The sequence below is a fragment of the Saccostrea cucullata genome, unplaced genomic scaffold (assembly GCF_032062105.1).
Source record: "Saccostrea cucullata isolate Sc308-1 unplaced genomic scaffold, CSIRO_AGI_Scuc_v1 ctg620, whole genome shotgun sequence".
Classification (NCBI taxonomy): domain Eukaryota; kingdom Metazoa; phylum Mollusca; class Bivalvia; order Ostreida; family Ostreidae; genus Saccostrea; species Saccostrea cuccullata.
In genome coordinates, this window is record NW_026926633.1 from 240,258 (window position 1) to 262,451 (window position 22,194).

General features: G+C 33.0%; 2 protein-coding genes and 1 long non-coding RNA gene across 3 annotated transcripts; 2 read left to right on the forward strand and 1 right to left on the reverse strand.

The window, feature by feature from the left end:
* Positions 1-5,478: 5,478 nt before the first annotated feature.
* On the forward strand, positions 5,479-8,014 carry LOC134272281 (solute carrier family 13 member 2-like). Its single transcript, XM_062754528.1, has 8 exons — positions 5,479-5,601; positions 5,711-5,794; positions 5,867-5,971; positions 6,162-6,238; positions 6,477-6,589; positions 7,046-7,207; positions 7,383-7,520; positions 7,850-8,014. The coding sequence occupies exons 1-8, from the start codon at positions 5,522-5,524 to the stop codon at positions 8,012-8,014; spliced, it is 924 nt and encodes a 307-aa protein (XP_062610512.1). The 5' UTR covers positions 5,479-5,521.
* Positions 8,015-10,133: 2,119 nt separating this feature from the next.
* LOC134272282 (glycerophosphocholine cholinephosphodiesterase ENPP6-like) lies at positions 10,134-21,468 on the reverse strand. The gene is made up of 9 exons (XM_062754530.1): positions 21,419-21,468; positions 15,448-15,487; positions 13,718-13,844; positions 13,068-13,216; positions 11,838-12,003; positions 11,423-11,712; positions 10,855-11,022; positions 10,492-10,582; positions 10,134-10,312 (listed from the first exon to the last, which is right to left on the reverse strand). Exons 1-9 carry the CDS (start codon positions 21,466-21,468, stop codon positions 10,134-10,136), a joined length of 1,260 nt encoding a protein of 419 aa, XP_062610514.1.
* On the forward strand, positions 18,110-19,044 carry LOC134272278 (uncharacterized). Its single transcript, XR_009993161.1, has 3 exons — positions 18,110-18,327; positions 18,450-18,527; positions 18,681-19,044. It is a non-coding gene; the product is annotated as an uncharacterized LOC134272278 (long non-coding RNA).
* Positions 21,469-22,194: the final 726 nt, after the last annotated feature.

A 22,194-nucleotide genomic window follows, 5' to 3' on the forward strand; every position in this document is an offset into this window, starting at 1 on the left:
GGTTTTGATGATATAAGGAGATCCTTCATATCCTTTAACTGGGCTACCTTGGCACCGATGATTTCCTCCATCACTGATTCAGCATCTTGTCGCCACTGTGGTGACTCGGAAACGGATTTGCCAATGAATTTACAATCCAGAGCGGTTTTAGCTTCCCGGATTTTTTCTGCAGCGATCAGATTGCCGGCACGAATGGCCTTTGTGAGTTGGAAGGCTTGTTCTGCAGATGTGAAGGATTCGCCATAGATGTCTAATTTACAGGAATAGAAGTTGGATAGGATGTTCTTTTCGCCGCTGAATGTTTCCACATTTTTGGGGTTGCCAGTAACATACTCGGGACAACACTCATCTCCTGGGTCATGCTCGGTGTTTTTGCAAGCGGCACATCTGCGGTCGTTTGTGCAGTTGCGCGCTGAGTGCCCAGCTTCCCAGCATTTGGTACATGTCACCGCGGGTTTGTCAACATTTTGGCCTCTATGAAATATTTTGCATTTTAGGCCCGCGCAATAAGAGAATCGGGGAAGTGGTCCCTTTGATGGAGGATCGATGTAGATGAACCGGTTCCCATTCAGGACGTTGGTCATTTTGTTGTTGGTCGGGTTACGGATCTTTTCATACTTAAGATCGCTTTTCGGAGAAACCCCTAGTTTAGTTAACATCTCGTGTATCGCTGAGTCGTCCACGGATAGGGGAACGCCGCATATTGTTACTTTTAAAGCTTGATCTCTTGGACCTTCCGGGCCGGCGGAGTATGGATTTGTGTCGTACGGAGATATGTGCTGATTTTTAAAATCGAAACCTTCCAGTAGAATTTTACTTCTGCTGTGGGCATTGGTCAGATATATTCGCCACAAATCGCGGTCTAATTGGATGCATTTCACCGCATCACCGACGCACGAAGTAACAGCTTGAAGCATCTCAAAATTTGTGATTCGTTCATCATCGCTTTCAGATAGAAGCTCGTTGTTCTTCAAGTATACTGGTTTCAGCATTTGATCCATTTTTCAAATATTCGATATAGAATGTGTTGAGTTATAACACATGCATACAAAGTGTAAATAGAATTCTGCTCGTGAGTCAATATCACACCTGAGTAGGTACTCACCAGGTAAACACCAGGTATATTCGCTCTCTCAGAGTATTTTAAATCCCAAACATGCAGTAAATGCACAAAGAATCACACTTTATATACACTATACACACAATATATTTCTTTCCAAACAGTCGTAGAAAGAAAATAAACGCTTCTTTAGCGAAAAATGTCAAGTCGATCGGAGGACAGCGAAAACACGTCCGTTGTCCACTACGCCGTGACGCTGTTTGACAGGTGTGACTTGTCAAGAGGGGATACTTACTTTTCGTAGGCACCTGATCGCACCTTTGTAGATTCCAGGGTCTTTAATTTTTTATGTCTTCCTTTCATATTTGCATTATTTGTAGATTTTTTTTCTTAGATTAATCACGGTTCGTTATCTTCAGCTTTAAAACCGGTCACGTAGCCCAGTGGTAGAGCGTTCGCTTCGTGATCGATTCCGCCAGGGTTTGATTCTCGTTCGCGGCGCCGCGTCAAACCAATGATGTAAACATAGGTAGAGACTGTTCCTTTACTAAACGCTCGGCATTAGAAGTGAAAGTCATGGGTCTTTCGGATATGAAGATCAAAACGTAGGTCCCGTCTCACGGTAGGCGCTGGCACGATAAAGAACCCTAACTGCTCAATGGCCCTGAGTGCCGAGTAAAGGTCTAAATAACTGCGAACGATAGTATTGTTCTCTAAGTCAATTTTCAAAAGTTAACATATTCGATGAAATTTTGATATATTTTGTAGATAATTATACGGATTTTCATAAAACAATACTTATTTGGGAAAGCAAAGAGAGATAACTTTAAAATTTTGGTAAAACTTTTGTTTTTCACTACAGAAGTCAACGGAAAACGGAAAATATTTTAAAAACATCTTTCCCTCCCCCGTGTCACAAAAATTCCTTCTTACAGGTAAGATGGAATGTTATTTCACAAATTCATACCAAAGCTTTTTGTGTGACACGGGGGGGAAACATGTTTATTGACAAAAAACGATAAAAATGATTGCTTATTTTCCATCAATTTCAAAGCAATTTACAACTTAAACATTATATTTTATTGGTATATTTATGTTTTATTTATTTGTCTAAGACATAAGAAAAGATATAGAGAACATTTAATCATATCCAAGACTATTTCTAAATATGGTGATGCTTGAAACTCCGATTTCAATGGAAAATATCGTATACCCCCCTTTTTTCAAGAGCTGGAATTATGAATAATTTACCGTTAAGCGCTGGTATTAAGACAATTTATCAATTACCATTGAACTGTTCTTTGTATTAAACAAAGATTTTATGGCCAAATTGCTATTTCTATTGAATTAAATGGTTCCAAAATGTAGGCAGGAATCGAGAGATAGCGTGCGTATTTCTTTGAAGCCCTTCATACGCTGACGTCTCCATATGAACGAAAAAAATTCTCGAGTGGGATGTTAAAGAACATTATTTTCGTATCTTTATCTCTAAAATACTAATATTATTTGATGCATGTTTATCATTTGTTTTATTGATATTCATATATTTATGCCCCCTTCGAAGAAGGGAGGGCATATTGCTTTGCTGCTGTGTGTCGGTCGCAACTTCTCTGACCTTTCCGACTATAGCGGAAAACGACCTCGAATGTATATGGTAGACGCCATGACAACCCTCTTTCACAATCTTTGAAATAAATGCATGGAGACCTTTTATCTTTGGATTATGAAGTTTAACTTAATTCAATATAATGATATTACCTAAAATATACTGTAGAAGGGACTTCTAACTCCGTCTCTCCTATATTTGACTAAACAGGAAATGTATAAATTTTTAACATCCATTCGAGGTTGTTTTTCCGACCTCTGACGGAAAGACCCGAGATGATGCGATTGGGTCGGTCGGTCTGTCTGTCTGTCGTTCCACTTAGTTTTCGTTTATTTTCTTCATAACCATTGCACATACTGAAATGAAATTTAGTATACAGGTATATCAGATGATTATCTAGGACAAATACTGTTTTTGGTATGATCGCGCCATTTTTGACAGACTTATGCCCCTTGGACTTAGAAAAATTCCAATTAATTGCAGTTTCCGTTCATTTTCTTTGCAGACATTGCACATACTAAAATGAAATTTAGTATACAGATTTATCAGATAAATATCTAGGTCAAGTTCTGTTTTGGGTACGATAGCGCCATTTTTGACAGAGTTATGCATGCCTTTTTGGACTTTGAAAAATCCAATTTAGGGGGGGGCATAAGTGTTTTACAGACATCTCTTGTTTTCATAAGTTAAATAGCAAAGAAATTGACGAAATTTTTTGTTTGTTTGTCTGTTGTTTAACGTTCCTCTCGAGAATTTTCCCACTTATATGGAGATGCAACCACTTACTGGTGGAGAGCTGCAAATTTTGTCCTATACTCGGCATTCATGGTCATTGAGCAGAAAGGGATCTTTTTTCGTGCGAACATCCACTGCGACACAGGTCTCATTCGAAGGGCCACTCTTCAAGTCCCACCGTGGGATTCTAACCCGCGAAGTAAGGATCCACTCCTTACATGCTACTTCGCGATTCTAGTGCAGACGCTCTTGCCACTGCGCAGCTTGAGCGACTTACAAAATGTAATTTTGAGGAAATCAAATATAAAAACTTTGACAGACAAAGTTATACAAATATTTAAAGAGGTATATGTCTCCAAAATATACTATTTATATGTAAACCTATAGGAGTAGCTTAAACTGCTTCATATCTTTTTGATTAGCAATAACCATCATTTGAAATAATACATCAATTTAAAATAAATCAGTAATGAACATTTTTTAAATTACCGGGGTATAACAAAGTCCAATTAAACAGTTCAAATTTGGCACTATACATCGATAGATGATGAAAGAATGGGCAGGCGTTTCACTTAAAAGTGACTTGCTTTTATTAATCATTTTTTGTTCTTTTTAAAATTAAAACTATTGTTATTAAAAATATTTATTTAGAATATCAAAATGGTATAATTATGTCCTTTCACACTTTGATCATTTTTATTCAATAAATAAATTTCAGTATATCACTGCTGAAAATGTAATTAGTATCGATCATTTTTGTGTGTCCCAAAACATTCCGGATAGGTAGATAGGTAGGTAGGTAGGTAGGTAGGAATAATTCAAAAATCTTTTTTCTTGAAAATTTCAACACATTTTTGATGCGATAAGAAGAATAAAAAGAAAATATATCGTGTCCTGGAATGTAAAAAAAAAGAAAATGAGTCAGACCATTTTAGTCAGTCGCTTTGGATAGGGATAGGGCTACCAAACATATTTTTCAAAAATGGCCTTATGCTGTACCGAGTTACATAATAATAATAGTCATATCTACTCATAATAAACTGTACATTTCAAATTAAATGGTTGGATAACATTTCGCATATTATTTTCCATTTGTGAATAAACTCGATTATATCCTTTGGTAACTATCAAATGGTATCGATATGTGGTTTTAGTTTTTTTTCCTTTTGAACATTTCATGTCATTCTTTGTATAAGAAAAAAAAAAGATCCGTTCCTTTGAATTATTTTAGTTCATATGTACTTCAGTCAGTTGGAAAATACTAACTACTCAATTGATTATACTCATAGTAAGGGCATCGTCGTGGCTTGTTTCGATAAAATGTTTTTTTATATATATGAAAATCAGAATTTGATCAGAAAGATGGGGATGGTGAACTAAAAATTGTAGTAAAAAATGGCGAAAAAGATACCTTAAATCTTTCTGAAAGCATGGACGAAGACACAGGACACAAGTCGTGAGTTCATGCAAATATACATTGACCCTTGCTAAAATCAATATTGACGTGTCGACGCTCAGTTTTAGAGAAACTGAAGCTTGCGCATTATATTTATTTACAAATATACATATTGTAGTACTTGTATTTATCCCTGAAGCAGCGAAAAGAGAGAACAGGCAAAGTATTCATGTATGTGTAAAGCATTGTCTCTTGGGATAGCTTATTCTGCAAATTGTGGGGGGATGGCTACCCCTACTGGAACAGGACCAAGTGTGGAGCTTCTGATATGTAAGCACAATTACTTGACTTTTAACAAAATATTTTTCATCCTCTCTGCTTTTATCGAACATCATATCTTTTTAAAAGACTTGTAAATATTATTAGGTTATGTTATGTTTATTTTGTTATTAGCAATAATGTAGATAAAATATATTGCCCCATTGGCAGGTATGGTCCATTGGAGTTTAAAGTGAGTTTTTTTCTGAGACGGAATAAGTAAATTGGCTGATAAGGGCAGTAATGAATTTTCATTTTAAATTATCATAAAAACTCTTCTTCTAAGAGTTCTAAAGCGTTCTAATATGTACTTGTGTATTTTCACATAAAGATGTTCAGGCATCGTATCTTTCGAAGTGCCTTCGAAGAGAAAAATACAACATCTCCTGTTTCTTTTGCAACATAGATGCAGTACTGCTTACCAATATCAGCCATCCTCTTTATTCTTGTGTGGGTGTTTCTGCAGATTATATTCTTACGCTGCAAGTAAGTTTGTTTTGTTAATATACCTGGAATGTATACAAAATTGAAAAAAGTCCCAGTTATGTCAACAAATTAAATTATATTTTGCTTTAAAATTAGATGCTTTTCCAAGAACTTATAATCGAATATCCCCTGGACAGGTTTCAAGAGTAAAGGAAGTTATAAGGAAACAGTATGAAGAACTTGGACCAATAACGTACGTTTAAGTTTTATTAAAGTAATAGATAGAATTGTATAATTTTGCTCATCGTGTTCTTTTTCATTGAAGCTTTGGACAGGGAGCAGTTATTGTACACTTCATTGTATTGGCACTGTTGTGGGTCACCAGAAAATTAGGTGGAGTTCTAAGATGGGGAGATTTGTTTCCTGAAAAGTGATTGTTACTTTCATTATTCGTACAGGTATACATTTGAATTTGCCGTTGCATTTTCTTGCATGGTCTTTATCTGTTTTGTAATCAAACTAAGCCATTGATATAATTTTAGTACAATTCATTTATATGCCATTTAATTCTTAGCAGAAAAGATCAATATAGAGTTTGTGTTTGATTACTTCAATTTTAGAACAGTGACTGATTCCACACCAGCCATATTTGTTGCAATGAGTCTCTTTCCATCTGTTTTGCCACACAAATTCAAAGGTAAGGCAAACAATTAAAGAAATTTTTTTGGCATTAATTTACTCCATTTAATAAAGGAGAGAAACGTAATGAATAAACCTGTCAAGTATTTTGGCATTTTTGAAATATGCTGTAGAGCAATATAAAAAATTCAAGGATGTGATTAAAACTCTATATGAACTCCTTGTGTTTTTTTTTGACCGACTGAAATTTGCATATTAACATATAACGTTAGCTAAACATATAATTGTACTTGCAGAAAAAGAGAAACCAGTACCACCTCTACTTCCATGGAAAGCAGCTGAAAAGAATTTACCCTGGGGTGTAGTTTTATTGCTTGGAGGAGGTTTTGCTATTGCTAAAGGAAGCAAGGTAATATTAAAAGAAACTTAAGAATGTTTTTGAAGCTAATCTGTCATACCACTACGTAAAAAGGGGAGGGTAATTGGCGATAGGGGTGTCCTTAGGTATTTTCTTACCTCCTTCTTTATACATGAAACACATGGAGGAAGCAATTATTTATTCGCTACTATTCTCTTTTAACAGTGAGATTTTCACAGATTCTTTATTCCAATGTTCCATTATACACCTTCTATCATAAATTTTGTGGGATACGTATTTGTGGCTTAAATTCCCAAAAGAAAATCATAAACGCTACTTTCCTTTTATAACAGGTATCCATCGATTTCCTTTTTTAGAAATTTGATATTTAATTTTCATTAGAACCAAAATAGCTCCAAAAATATTTTATTTTCCAGAAATATCACCTGTCCTTTCCCTGAATTAAATGTAATATCATACTGAACATTCTTTCTCTAAATGATATAGGTATCTGGATTGTCAAAACTGATTGGAGAACAATTGTCCGTGTTTAAAGACTTTGAGCCTTGGGTAATGAATCTCGTTCTGTGCTTAATGGTTGCAGCGGCAACAGAAGTAACAAGTAACATTGCTATTTGTACATTGATGATGCCTATAATGAAAGAACTGGTAAATATTACTTTGCGTATGCATGTAGCTTGATTCGTCAATTTTGAAAGGAAAATTATTCTAGATTCAAAACAAAGACATATTATAAACACTGTCAAAATTCTGAAGTAACCATTAAGATTCAAATCGGGCGTTATTAAAATATATTTATTTTTGTTTTCCTCTTAATATTCAGGCAATAACTCTTCAAGTCAACCCACTATACTTCATGTTTCCTACGGCCATTGCTACATCATTTGCTTTTATGCTACCTGTCGCCACCCCGCCTAACGCAGTTGTCTTTTCTTATGGTTTTATCAGAGCTCTAGACATGGTAAGCATTGGACGTTAATTTTAGAGATTATATAAATATCACTTTTCATCCATCAAATTAAGGTTTATACGAAAATAGATATGTAGATTTTAAAAAAAAATTCAACAACGGAAGTTCGCAAATGAAAATGGTGTCATCAGTCTTCAAGTCTTATTTATTCCTATTCAGGCTATATAATACAACAATTATGGACTTTTTTCGTCTCGGTCAATATTGATACTTTTCTGGTGAATAACAAACCATACTCAACACACAAAGAGTCTATAATTGTATATTATCGATAAAACATATATAACTCCTCAACTGAATGACTCTATGAATTATTGTAGGTAGTAGCTGGATTTCCATTGAATATATTAGCTGTTTTGGTATTGGTCATAGGGACAGAGACATGGGGAGAGGCCATCTTTGGTTTCCATACGCTTCCTGATGCTTTTAAATTAGCAAATGACACCACAGTATCAATGAATGTAACAACAATGTCTACCAGTTGAGTGTCAATAAAAAAGGCTACATTTAAAAATAAATATGTACATGTACGAGCTTTCGAATCAACCCTGACACATGTGTATAATCAATGCAATGCCTGCAATTGCAACCTTTGCTGAATGACTAATTAATTTTCAGTACAGTACTTATCTTTTATAAGTTAGAATTTTTGACATGGTTAACTTTTTATACATCATCTTTAAATTGTATTCATAACATTTTCTATTTCAGTACTAATCATGAATTATAGATTATTCAAATAAATGATATAATATTCATTTGAAGTTCAAATACTGATTTTGACGTTTTATTTGCAACCAACCAGAAATATTTACCTGTCTGTTTGCATGTAATTGCATCTTTATAAACACTTATTTTCTCATAAATCAACAACTTTTGTCCCACTTATTTAGGAAATTCATTTAATAGTTACGCAAGTTTTAATGGTATATCCTTGGTTTATAAACCGTGAAAAAGCGTTGACTGTTCCACCAAGATTATACCACTACAACTTGTGTTGCATTTAAATTTATTTCTTAATAACAAATTTTCCATCACTGTGTGTAAAAATATTAAAAATCCCTTTCAATAATGCTTTTAAATTGTGCATTTTTCAAAATCTAAAGTAAAGCAGATTATTACGTTTTGACGTTGTGACATAGGCAACACGTTAGGCTGTTGAATTTTTTTTAACACAATGGTTATAGAAACACTTTTTTCAACTCTAGATTTCGATTTCTTACATTGTAAACGTATAAGAAAATAGACTAAGCTTTGATTCAACTGAAATAAAATTTGCTTTTGCAACGCTTTCACATTTTGCAGGTCCCTCTTTCCCGGTCCTATTTTATGTTTTATGATTTTTCTATCTTGAATACGTTTTGTCATCTCCATATGTTTCATGCATGTTTACAGTTTTAACTGTATATTAATTCGGTTTATTCCCACTTAGCCAACATTTTGAAAAATCGTATTCCCACATAGCCAACATTTTTATTTTTACACCTGAGTGATTAACAGGCTATAGTCTGTTTTCTGGTATGCATGTATATGAATTACCTGAGAATTAATTCTTTTGGGAAATGAAAACAATGTAAACATATACCAACCAGAGGTAAAATTTGAGTCAAAATAAATATAAAATTAAAGAAAAAAAAATAAAGTTCAATAATTTTTAATGTAAAAAAGTAGTAAAATTTTACGAGAAAATTAATTAATTCAAAAAAGTAATTAGTTTTAGTTAATAAATAGAATCTTAATATCATTTGAATAAATAAAGAAAAAAAGAAAGATTTTTTTTACCACACAGCATATTTATTTAGAAAATAAACAAAAACAATTAAGACACTCTGAAGAAACAATTAAATGTTTATGTATAATTATTAAAAATGGTTGTGTTTATACTAGTAAAAATGCTTCTACATAACATTACCAATAAACAAGTTAAGTAGATAATTATTTTATAAATGATTATTATTGAATGTTTTCAAAGGATATAAGGTAGATGAGCATAATTATCATCAATAATTTACAAAATCAAAATCATGCAAATTTTGAGATGTAAACTGTTTTCTGGAAAGTTTATGTCTTATTCATTACTGTGAGTGTTAAAAATAATGAAATATTTAAAAAAAATCTTTGTTTTAAAAAGTTTTTAAAAAATGTTTAATTTTTTTTATATGAACTATTCAATATTTAATTTATGAGAAGAAAACATTTAATTATTTTCTATTACTAGTATTCTTATATGAATTATTTATTATTTATTCAGCCTATAGCTAAAACAGACTATAGCCTACCTGTAATTAATTTCTTTTGTTCTCCACCTGCACCCCATTCCCACTTAGCCAACACAGATTTACCTGTGTTGTACCTTTATTTTTTCTAAATGTTGGCTAAGTGGGAAGACACCATTAATTCTACAGTGTATGAAAAGACTTACAAAAAGCTCAAATCTTTCAAACACATAATTATGTTTATCAATCCATGCATTTAAGAACGATATATCCTCATTATATAATTACAAAGCTTTAACAATAATAATGATATTAATTTACTAAGATTTATTTATTTCAAAATATTTTTGACATCAACACTGTCTAAAAAGCACAAAAATGGTAAAAATTACATAAAAAAAACTACAATAAATGAAGAGATGTGGAATTGTGATCCCTTAGCTATCATAAATTTAACGTTATTCCATATTCCGTTATGTGCATTTGGCTTTAACCCAAGAATGTTACACATAATTTGGTAAAGTTCTATGTTAGCTAGTGGTCCATGTTTATAGTTCTTCTTAAATGCTGGAAAATGTACACAAAAACATTAAGCAGAATAACAGCATTCTTTTCATTTTCATTCTTTGGGATAAAGTTATATAATTAAATAAAGTTACGTACAACTCAAACTTCTCTCAAGATATTTTTTTAAAAACAAATACGATTTAAAAAAAAAAAATATGCGCATTATTTTAGAAATTTACCTGGTCCTGTAGCTCTGAAAATAGCTCGCATTTCTGGAAATAAATTGTCGAATCCATGGATCCCTATGTCTTTGGTACCCGATGGTATAACCTGTTAACATAAAAATTTTACTGACAAGATTACATGACTAATAAAAAAAAATATTTACCTTAAACCTACAGCAAATACTCAAAACTATATGGTGAGCGTTTATAAGTAAAAAAGTGCATAAGATATCAAAAGGTTGAAATAAAAACTTCAAAAAACTTTAAGGTACACATAAGCATAAATAAAATAAACATGCATCTAATACATGTAACTTAAAAACATAGCTCTATGCGCAAGAGCCGTAAACCAAAAAATTAGAGTTACAGTGTACTCACGTCGCATTCGCTACATTTCCATGGAGAAATCACAGCCACTCCGTTGTCAGGGTCTATAACAATAGGTGCAGTACGTCTATGATTTTTTATATGATAACGGTCAGGAAGTGAGTCTTTTTTGTGGATTGTGATGTTCGGTTTATTTGACCTCATTAGGTCGTTGTATACCTGGAAAAAAAATAAATGTGTTCCTAATCTAATAGTTTTATAAAGTTAATTTGTCCATATCATAAGAATGAACAGAATAAAAAAAATTACACAAATATTAAAATCCTTGATCTTCAGAAATATGTATATTATACCAGATGGTTAATGAAGAATATTACAACAACCTCAAGAAATTACTTCTTATCTTCCCATTTTTAATGAACGTGATAAACATATATTTAAAAATCCAGATTGATTTTTTTTTTTATTCTTTATAACCCCTTTGACTATTTGTTTTGAAAAGTTTTTTAAGAAGTTCTTTCTAAAAATGAAATGAGAATATGTATAAAATTTTAAAAGGATTTACAAAATTCGCTTGTTTTGAGTAAAAGCTTTCTAGAATATTGCAAACTTGTATAACCTTTTCAGTCATTCCTTCCTCTGGCCAAACTGTAACGTAAGACGGCTCTTGAAAAATTATTTGAATGTCTGTAAGGTCTACTGAATCGGTAGTGTTTACTATCTTTGTGGTGTTGATAATGCCGTGGTCAGAGAAAATCATCAAATTTACGTCATTATCAAGACCAGATGACGTCAAATTTTGTCGAAAATTACCCAAAGTTTTATCAACTTTTTCCAGCATGTTATTTAATTCTAATGAATTTACACCATAACGATGTCCAAACAAATCTATTACTTCTAAGTATATCCCTGAAAAAAAACCCCCCAGAAATATCGAAATTAAAAAACATTGTTATTGAATTTTACGTTGTATACACATGTATATCGTAATTATTGAATACATTTTAACGATGAAGATTCTGCACAAAAGTTACCTATCAGATCAGCTGTATTGTTTTTAAGAAGTTCCATGGTTTGCTGGAGCGAGTATTCAAAATCGGAGACCAGTGTAGCACGTGTATACCTTTCACAATATGTAGGTGTCACTCCCTGTATTGTCGCGTCGCAGCCTGGCAAGTTAAACATATATGATTTTCTTCCCTACAATTTTAGAAACTAATGTAAAGTATAATTATTTTAAAACATGTGGTCAATTTATGCCTTATGATAACAAGGGAGAGTCAAATTCTTTTATTTATTTAAAGTTGACAATATAACAGTTTATGGTTAGAACGGTTGTCATCATTTTTAGTCGGGCTTATTGCTCAAAGAGCAATTGCCGGCTTATGTGATCCTGTTCAAGGCAGGATGTTAACCCCATAGTCGCCATTTCAAAGTTACGTGCAAAAATATAGTTCTTACTCTCAACCGCTTTTGAGATAATACAAACGCTAAATAAAGCAACAAAAATAAAACGAAGTTTTATCTATATAAAATAAACATTAGTAGTAATGACTTTGAAAACTTCATAAGTCAAAGAACATAGTTCATTAGCGTAAGGATTTTTGATAATCAGTGTTACCGTAGTTCTCTACACATGTGAGGTAAAGCAGGAGAGGGAACGAGACTGGCCTGTTTGTTTACATTCAGCTGCGGTACCAGATTAATTCTGATTCTGACAAAATCGGACCGTGGTATTAGGATTGAAAAACTCACTTCACTGTCTTATCATTTATATTGATAGTTTTAAAATAATTTTTTCATCAGAATATAAACGTGATTCATGTAAGAAATCCATTCTACTCTGTAAATGAGCCCGGCTCTCTGTACTTCTGAGTACTTTGATTTAACGAGTTAATCTAAAATTTGGTCAATTTTTGGGGGGCAAAATATATTGATATATAAACCAGGCAATTATTCCTTAAGTTATGATCACGAGATGTATATTAGAGTTAGATTATGTATTATTGTTTCTCAAAAGGTGAAATATAGGTCCAATAGGCCGGGTGTTTGTATTCTGATGATATTATTACACCGTTGTTCATGTTGTTTACATGTAACAGATGTCAGTATTATAATAATACATAATTATACACTTCTATTCAGTTTTTGCACGTATAATATCAAACAAACAGTGACGATGGTACTTAAAAATTCATTTTGTATTTTAAATCATATTCACATTTCAATGTAAACTCGCAAAAATTAAAGAAAAAAAAACAAACTTGTTTTTCTGCTGTCACCCATAATGGCTCTGCATCATTCCACCAAAATGGAAGGCTTTGGTCGGGATTGAGACCAATAAGAAAGTTTTTATCATACGTTGTGTCATACATAAAATTCCCCACCATTCCATGGGATTCACAATGCAGACCTAAATCAATCTTAAATATGCATTGAATTGTATATTGCACTTTAATCAGCTTATCAAATTCAGTACTGAAATATATTTAATTAAGGCAATTTTAAGAAATACGTCCTGATTTACATGTAGTTGACAGGTTGTTTAACGTACGACGACCCTTTGGTAAGTTAGAAGAAAAAATAGCTTTCATAAGGATAAATGGGTTTCTTATACCTGTACATGTGCATATTAAGTTATGACAATTTCTGTACAATTCTACACGGGTTATGCAGACATTTTGGACCTTAAATTAAATAATGCAGACATTCTGGATCTGAAATTAAATAGAACTGTTTATTTTACCAAAAAATCTCAATGTTTTAATGAAAGAACAGAGTGAGATCTGTAGTTAATTAAACAAAGTGATATAATAAAAGAACAGTGTATGTACAGACATTCTTTTCTGTAAATCAATACATAGTATATTTAATATATTACAAACTGAAGAGAAATTTAAAAAAATCATCAAACCTGTCATTAGATAGTGAAAGTTTGGGTAAGATATAGATGGATAATCAGGGACAATATACTTCGCTTGTACGCCATCCTGTGACATTTTTTCGAACCCAGGCATATCAACATTGTCGAAATAGTCCCAAATTTCAGCCGATTATTTAACTACGTATCCTTTTCTGTATGTAGTTAAGGAGATAAGCCTGATGTGTTTTATTACGTAGGAACATACAAATGCAGCGGGAGACGTTTCTATTTTTTGCATCGCCTGCAGAAGAGAGTGAATTTTAGGGTCATTTCATCAGGTGTCTGTATGCCCCCCCCCCCCCCCCCCACACACCACCGTCTGTCCAACAGTGGACATAGCTTTGACGTCACGTTTTCTAAGGTAAAATATTTGAGTCAAATAAAGTAAACTTGATATACACTTATAAAAAAATCTTTAATTTATATAATATTTTCATCGAAATTGGCGTGTGTTGTATCTCCTCGTCGAGGTTAGGGGTTAGAGAACGCAGAATAAATTCAATAAAAATCATATCCAACAACAAAGGATGGGAGAATATATATAAATTTGACACAAGTGTCATAATAAATATTCAGTCACTTCTCTCTTTCGATTTATTTCATTCATTCAATTCTTAAGACTTGCAAAGTTAAATGTACCATAGTGGAATTATGCAAAACAAATTCATATCGTTTGTATATACTTTATCTAATTAAAAAAATTAAAACACAAATGAAAACATCATCATTAAAAGTAAACTTACTTAAAAAAGGTCTTTAGAGTATAGGGAAAAAAAACTCAACACTTAACAAGGATTTTCCTATCCGGTACAGGTTTGCATACACTTAAAAATTAGTGCACAGCTCAACATTCAAGGAAGAGTGACATCGAAAGTTTACAGGATGTAGGTAATAATGATTGAAATATACTTCGATCATATAAGGATAATATGCATTCGTACACTCGGGATAAATTTAATTTCGTTCTTTTTTTTCGTATTTTACCAAAAAAGAATCAGTCAAGTTTTTAGAAATCTATAAGCCGTAAGGCAAAACCCTCGTCTAATTAACAGAAAGAGGAATTAAGATAAAAATTGAAATCTAAAGTTGCAAAAAATAAAATTTGTTTGATTACAACATTAACAGAATAATATTTATTTATATGAAATTCATCAAAGAAATCGTTGCAGAACAGGTTAGAACGCGCACGTCTGAAATATGGAATAATGTTTTAAATTCATTCATACACTTAATTCGATTTGTACCTTCAAAATTCTTACCGATTCAGGTCTTACATGTGCTTTTCCCGATTCATCCTCGTGCACCAATCATGTTGCGTTTCAATTTTACCGATACTTCGAGTTAGAAATAAATGTTGAAAACTTTACATTATTTTTCAATATCATGAATTCATTTAATTATAATTTTGATAAATGTCGCAATAATGAAAGCCTTAAGCCTTTTAATCGAATTTCAGAAGGTTTAATTAAATTAACATTGCAAAGAATTCTTTAAATGAATATATATGCCTAAGTTAAGGTGGACTGTAAGATTGTAATGTCCTTCTCAACATTATGAGTCTTATAATATTAACTTGAGTATATAAGGAATATAACAAAAAACTTCTCACAAACGTGTATATTTTACTTTTAAAAGAATATACAATATAAAGGAGGTGATTTATATTTTATAGTTGAATATGGAGTGTTTCAAAAGTGTAGCAGGATCTTTTGCAAATAAACATTCTTGAGCGCTATGCATAATAAAAAAAAAATTAAAAGTCTGCCTCAAATGTGAAATAAAAAAAGCCCAGATTTAAAACATTGCATTCTCTATTTCCTATATTGCTTTTGATTTTCCTTTTATCTAGCTGTGTGTTTCGTAATGTGGTGTCGTAGATTCCATTACAGCTGTAACATAGTTGATCATGAGCAGAAGCGGATCCAGGAATTGAAGTTAGGGGGGCGCCAGATTTAGGCAGGGGGTTTGGGGGCCGCCTCGAGACCCCCAGTGGGTCCAGGGCAAAGCCCTGGTGGGGGCCCAGTGGGCGAAGCCCCCGGAAGCTCATGGATTCTAGAGGTTTTGTAGGGTAAAAATGAGGTCCACCGAGAAGACATTTTAAACATTTTCTCGAAAAAACTATGTTTTATGCTAACTTTGACAATTTTGGGGGGGGGGGGCGCCGGGTGCGACCCCCCCCCCTTAAATCCGCCACTGATGAGCATGTTGTTAGACATATATAATAAAAATTGTTAACATGTATTTTAACAAGAATTTGTAGAAACCTTGCAGTTTTGTGTCTCTTTCAGGATGGCATTCTTAGTTTTTCTTCCTATCTTATTACAGGTTATTAAGCAATTTTTATCGCATTCTTATTGACGAGATTTGTGTTCCTTTATTTTTCAACACTTTTGATATTTTACACAGAATGAACAAATCACTTTTGTTTCGTGAAAATATATTGTTGAATTTCACTGCTTGAATTGAATTTAATTTACATTGTAAATTATATTGAAGAAAAAATAATCAAAGGGCTTAGTTTCATGCACGAGATCAGTTACCATCAGTTATTTTAAAATAAGACATGGTGTCAGGTAAAGCAAAAGGAAATGCAGCACATATTCCTGCGCTATTACATGTATAACAGTATAATGGTATCAATGATTTTTATAACATTCGGATAGCTCGACATACAGCCGACGGGCAAAGTTTTTTCGAAGAGCACGTTAGTCTGCTTTATAGATGACATGATAAGTTAAAGCTGTCAACTAGAAGGAATCACTGGAATAAGTTTGCTTATTAGAAGCATTGTAATAATATGAACAATAGATATATACGACAGAGTATATACGGCATAGGCACAGGTACCGAGGGGGGGGGGGCTAGGGGGGCTAACCCCCCACTTTTTTTTTTTTTTTTTTTTTTTTTTTTTTTTTTTTTTTTTTATACAAATATATACATAATATAGGCATTGAAAATTGGGATTACCTTTTTTGTTAGTTTAGCCCCCACTTTCATTTAGCCCCCCCCCCCTCTACTTTCAATTTGCTTCCGACGCCTATGTACGGTAAATGCCAGACACAGAAAATTGATTTTCGATTTTCGTTCAATGGAAAGTGAAAGTAGTGTAAAATCAATCAATAAAAGTGGAGTACAAATGATAATGGGATTACAACGTGTGAGCCTGTTATACTGTTTATTGGAACTTCAGTCTTGGAAGCAGTATGTTGACTTACAAAACGGATTTTGGGTAAAATATGTCCTGTTTGCTACTGATTTTCCTTTATATAAATGAAAGAAATAAATTTTTTCATTTTTTTAAACACCGCGTTATATGACGTTAAAACCCAATTTTATAGGAGAGTACTATGTCTGTATGGTGCAACATTACATTTAAATCTAATATCTCCGTGATGCATCTGGAAAACGAGTAGTTTGCATTTATAATATTCGATTCACTCTTTATTATGATACATGTACATGTTATATATAGAATACTTTATATTATATATATAACATATTCCTACTTTAAATATATTTCAAATTTAAAGAGTAATTGAAGGTAAGGAAACTGCAAACTAATTTATTTAGTTTTAAATAATCAAGAATGAACACAATGAAAGTAAACATTGCTATCAGGATCTATTTATTTACACTCTATATTAATTATATTAATGGATCTATAAGTCATAACCAAGACATAAACATATTAAGCTCAAGATCAGGTAAATGAAAGAAGGCTATAAGTTTCCAAAATTTGAGAAATGAATTCATTCATTTGATCCTCAATTGCGAACGATATCTTGGCTTTATATGTATAGAGTAATAAGACATTATTTGACGGTTAAAAGTGCACAAAACTAGTTTGTTTTAGACCTTTATTTTTTAAGTTTTAAATTTTCCTAAAAATAATAAAAGATCATTGTTAATAATCAGGTTACTTTTTACAATTCCATGGAAAAGCTATATTCTGTATGAAGGTTTAAATGGTAGCTACACAGTTTAAGTAAACGTACGTAACTTTGCAATTTGATGTTATAAATGGCATTTAAATCTGTCTAAAATCATTTTCTAGACCTTCTTTTTATTTGTAAAAATGCTTGTCTTTATTGGTCTATGACATTAATTAAGATTCCTAAACCAGAAATAAACATGAAAAGAAAATTAATAACTAACAGTATTCAAGTTCAAATGTCCACATAAATAATACAAATTTGGTGCAGAGAAAACACGGACCTCTAAAACATGTGAGGCGGGATCGGGTGCAATGGAGAAGTGAGCATCCCCTGTCAACCGGTCACAAACGCAATCATGAACGAGAAATAACGAAAAAATCGGTCTTTTGTACAAAGTAAAAAAATATTTATTTAAATAATCTCATTATTATTTTATTCCGCAGATGATTGGACTTTTCTTCTTCATTTTGTTGCTTCTTCACACAGTAGAGGGAAACACACAGGTCGGAACTTGTAAAAGATTGTTACAGGGCTACCTTACAGGACAACTTTCTTCTGCTTTAGAGATAGAATCTCTCAAGCAGGAATTCAGAAGGTTCACAGATGTTATTGAGAAATCTGTGAAAAAATTAGAGGGACGGGTTAATGCAGGTCTCAGAACAGAAGGTATTGTGTATAATAAGATATACATGTCATTTCAATGACGTCTTTCTTTTAAGTTAATAGTATTTCAAATAAAGAGATAATGATACGTCCATTTTTGTTTATTTGAGACCTTATTTTGGCAGATGAGAGAAAGAAAAGAAGTGTTTACACAAGATGGGGGAAGAAAAAGTGTCCCTCTGATGCAGAGTTAGTGTTTTCTGGTAAATGAAATTCGTCATTCTCGATACAATTGCTTTCAAATAATTAAGACAGTAGAACGATTTTTCGCTTTGAATTCTTCTGCAACAAAAGGTGGAAGGGTAAATCATTTTGAAAGTTGTTAAAAAATTACAATAATTGTTTATATATTTCAGGATTTGCTGCAGGGTCATATCCTTCCAACAGACTTGTGAATGTGGAAACTATTTGTATACCAAAAGACCCGGAGTGGGGGATCAAATTGAATTATCTGGATAGACAATCTAACTGGGGAGCCAACCTTTATGGTGCAACTTACAAGTATTCGTATAAAGATCAGGGTGTTCCCTGTGCTGTTTGTTTGGTTAAAAATAGATCTATAACAAAAGTATTTCCAGGTGAGAAACATATTACAATAAATTTTTTTTAAGTAACCAAAAAATAAGAAGAAGAAAAAGTCAGAAATACTACTTATTAGGACAAAATAAAAAAAACTATAGAACTTCACTGGTACATGTATATAGAAAATGTCCTTTTTCATTAAACTGTGACATTATGTATCAGTCCAGGTCAACAATATCAACAATAGCTGAAAGCGAGAATCATTCCCCTCGACCATCACAGAAATTGGCTTCTTGAGATATCGCTTGGAAAAGAACGAGTTACAGACATACAGAAATACAGACATACGGACAGACAGACAGGTAACTAGACAGACCGAAAAAAATTGGAGGCTTCTTGAGATATCGCTTGGAAAAGAACGAGTTACAGACATACAGAAATACAGACATACGGACAGACAGACAGGTAACTAGACAGACCGAAAAAAGTTGGAGGCTTCTTGAGATATCGCTTGGAAAAGAACGAGTTACAGACATACAGACATACGGACATACGGACAGACAGACAGGTAATAACTAGACATAGCTAATAACTTAATCCCCAACTTTCAGCGGACAAAATAAACTGGGGAACTTCACTGTTAAAGCAAATAACAATAATAAGATAAACACTCAGAGAAATCACCGATGTAGGCATATTTCAATATCAATGTTCCGGAAGCTCACAAATATTCGGAGAAAAAAAAAGAGAAAAAAGTGCCTCAAGAACGTTGACGAACAAAACAAAAAACAAATAAAAACAATATTGGAAACACCATTTCCTGGGTCCCCTTTCTCTTTAAATTGCGAGAAAAAATAAATCAGTCGGGGACCATCCGACCGTTTTAAAGACTATTCCCATACAATTGGGGAGGAAGATCTCTACTTATTTTTTATGCCTATTTTACAGCAAGGAAGACTTGTTATAAAGGCTGGCGACTGGAGTACCAAGGATACCTTATGGCTGCTACATCATATGTATGTGTAGACAAACACGCAGACAAACTACCCAGTCCAAGGTATCCAAAGACTAACAATGCTTTGTCTCATGTTGAGGCTGTATGTGATGTTCTGAAATGTCCACCTTATGATGGTAAAAAAGTATTAATGTGTGTTGTTTGTTCTAAATAATAAAACAAACATACTGAAAAATTATGCAACATAACGATTTACTTATTTCTTTAACGTAATTTTTATCATGGTACGATATTTTTGTGCTACCATATTTAAATTGAAAGTTAAAATTGCATGTTAGAGTGAGAGAGTGTATACCATTTGCATTATTTGGAAAGCGATAAGTTGAAATACATTGTAGTATTACTGTGTTGATTTAAATTCAAACTTTTCGGACAAAAAGAAGTTTCCCTTTTCTCTTATAATAATATAAATATAATCCAAATTGTCAAACTTATCGTTGTGTTAGTTAATAAATTGCTCAAGCTTTTCAATTCTTCTTTTTATCTTGTACATGTAACACATTGCTTAGGTTTCTTAATTTTCTAAACGTCAACCTTGAAGTTTATAGCTGTAACAGACATGCATGTATGTACCTTACAAGAAAAGTAAAAATGTAAGGAAAAAAAGTAAAATGACCATCAGGTCTAATTTTGTCAGATCAGGCAACAAGTAAATGTACATGCATGAATCTCAATTTTAGTCATTAAAGGAAAAATCATATCCAAGTTGAATAAAGCATGACAGTTTCCTTCTCTTCGCTGGAGTATCCTACTTTGTGACTACTTACGAGTTCTTTTTGCTTACAACGTATCGAGACACTTAGAGTTTAGACTAATTGGCTGTTCAATAAGCGGTAAGATAAAGACAGCATCTGCAACACTCCCTCACCGGCTAATAGTCATCCAATTTGTGCACCGGTTGTATTGTTTGCTTTATAGTCATGGCGTAAGGAATTGATGCTAATATCCTGGTTTAAATCTACTGTTCGACGTGAAGACCGGTATATCGGATGGATCCATACAAAGCCGATACCCCTTATCGCAGTAGATGCTTCCACGAATATTATTCTCCACTGCTCTAGGTCCCTAAGTAGTGGGTGCAGGTGTGTACTTTAATTGCAGATCTCATTTGCAACTTTGTCATGGCGGCGTCTCCATGTGTTTTACTAAATGTGACTATAGGACTATAGACGATAAGGTTCAACTATGAACAGTATAGGTTTTTTAACCTGCTATCTACCTGCACAGTACTAGAGCTCATGACAGACCACTCTAGAGGGAATGCATACTTTTCTTAAATACCTGATCACATCACTGGAATTCCAGGGGTATCTTTTTATGCACTCGGTCTAATTAGTATTATTTTCAGATTTTTATAATAGATCAATCTCTAGTGTTTATCTTCGTCTGTAACATTTTTTTTCCGTTTTTTATCCTTCAAAATATTAATATAATTCTTTTATGCATGTTTATCTCTCTTTATTCATATATTTGTATTTTTCAATGGCAAAGAAATGGACGAAAAAATTTTGTGTTCTTTTTTTAACGTCCTTCTCGAGAAGAATTTTTCACTTTTACGTTAACTTGCTGATGGAGAGCTTTAAATTTTTCCTATACTCGGCACTCATGGCCTTTGAGCAGTGAGAGATCTAGTCCGAAAAATCTGACATTTTCCTGGCTTTTTCACGATTTTGATATTTTACATGCCAGGAAAACGTCAGAACCGGTGCCATTACGTTAACTGGAAAATCGCCGTCTCCAACCGGAGACGGCATTCTCGAGTTGATTTTAGATACTTGCGAACTTATCTACATGTCAAAGTAACAAGGTATGAATAGTACATACTTAAAAAACTTACCAATATAGTTTTTATGGTTTTATTTATGAAATAAATACTCAGTTGAAAAAGATTTTACCACACTGTCGAGGTTTGTCTTCATTCGTGCATTTTAAAATCTTGCAAGTCCTGTTACGAAATGTGGAGTGACATTTTCTTTTCATCGATATTGGTGATTACTAGAGGCATTGTGCTTTTGATTAATTCTGATTTCGGCATTTAGTTCGGTTCACAAGTATCGAAAATCAACTTTATTTGAAGACGGCGAAATTTCCAGTTTTCGTAATGGCGCCGGTTCTGACGTTTTCCTGGCATGTAAAATATCAAAATCGTAAAAAAGCCAGGAAACGTAAGATTTTTCGGACTATGAGAGATCTTTTTCGTGCCAAAATATACTGCGACACGGGACCTCAGTTAAAGTACATACAGTCTCATCCAAAAACCGGTCTCCATGTCCCATGGGGATCGAACCTGCGAAGTAAGTATCAACTCCTTACTTCTAGACTCTAGAGCAGAA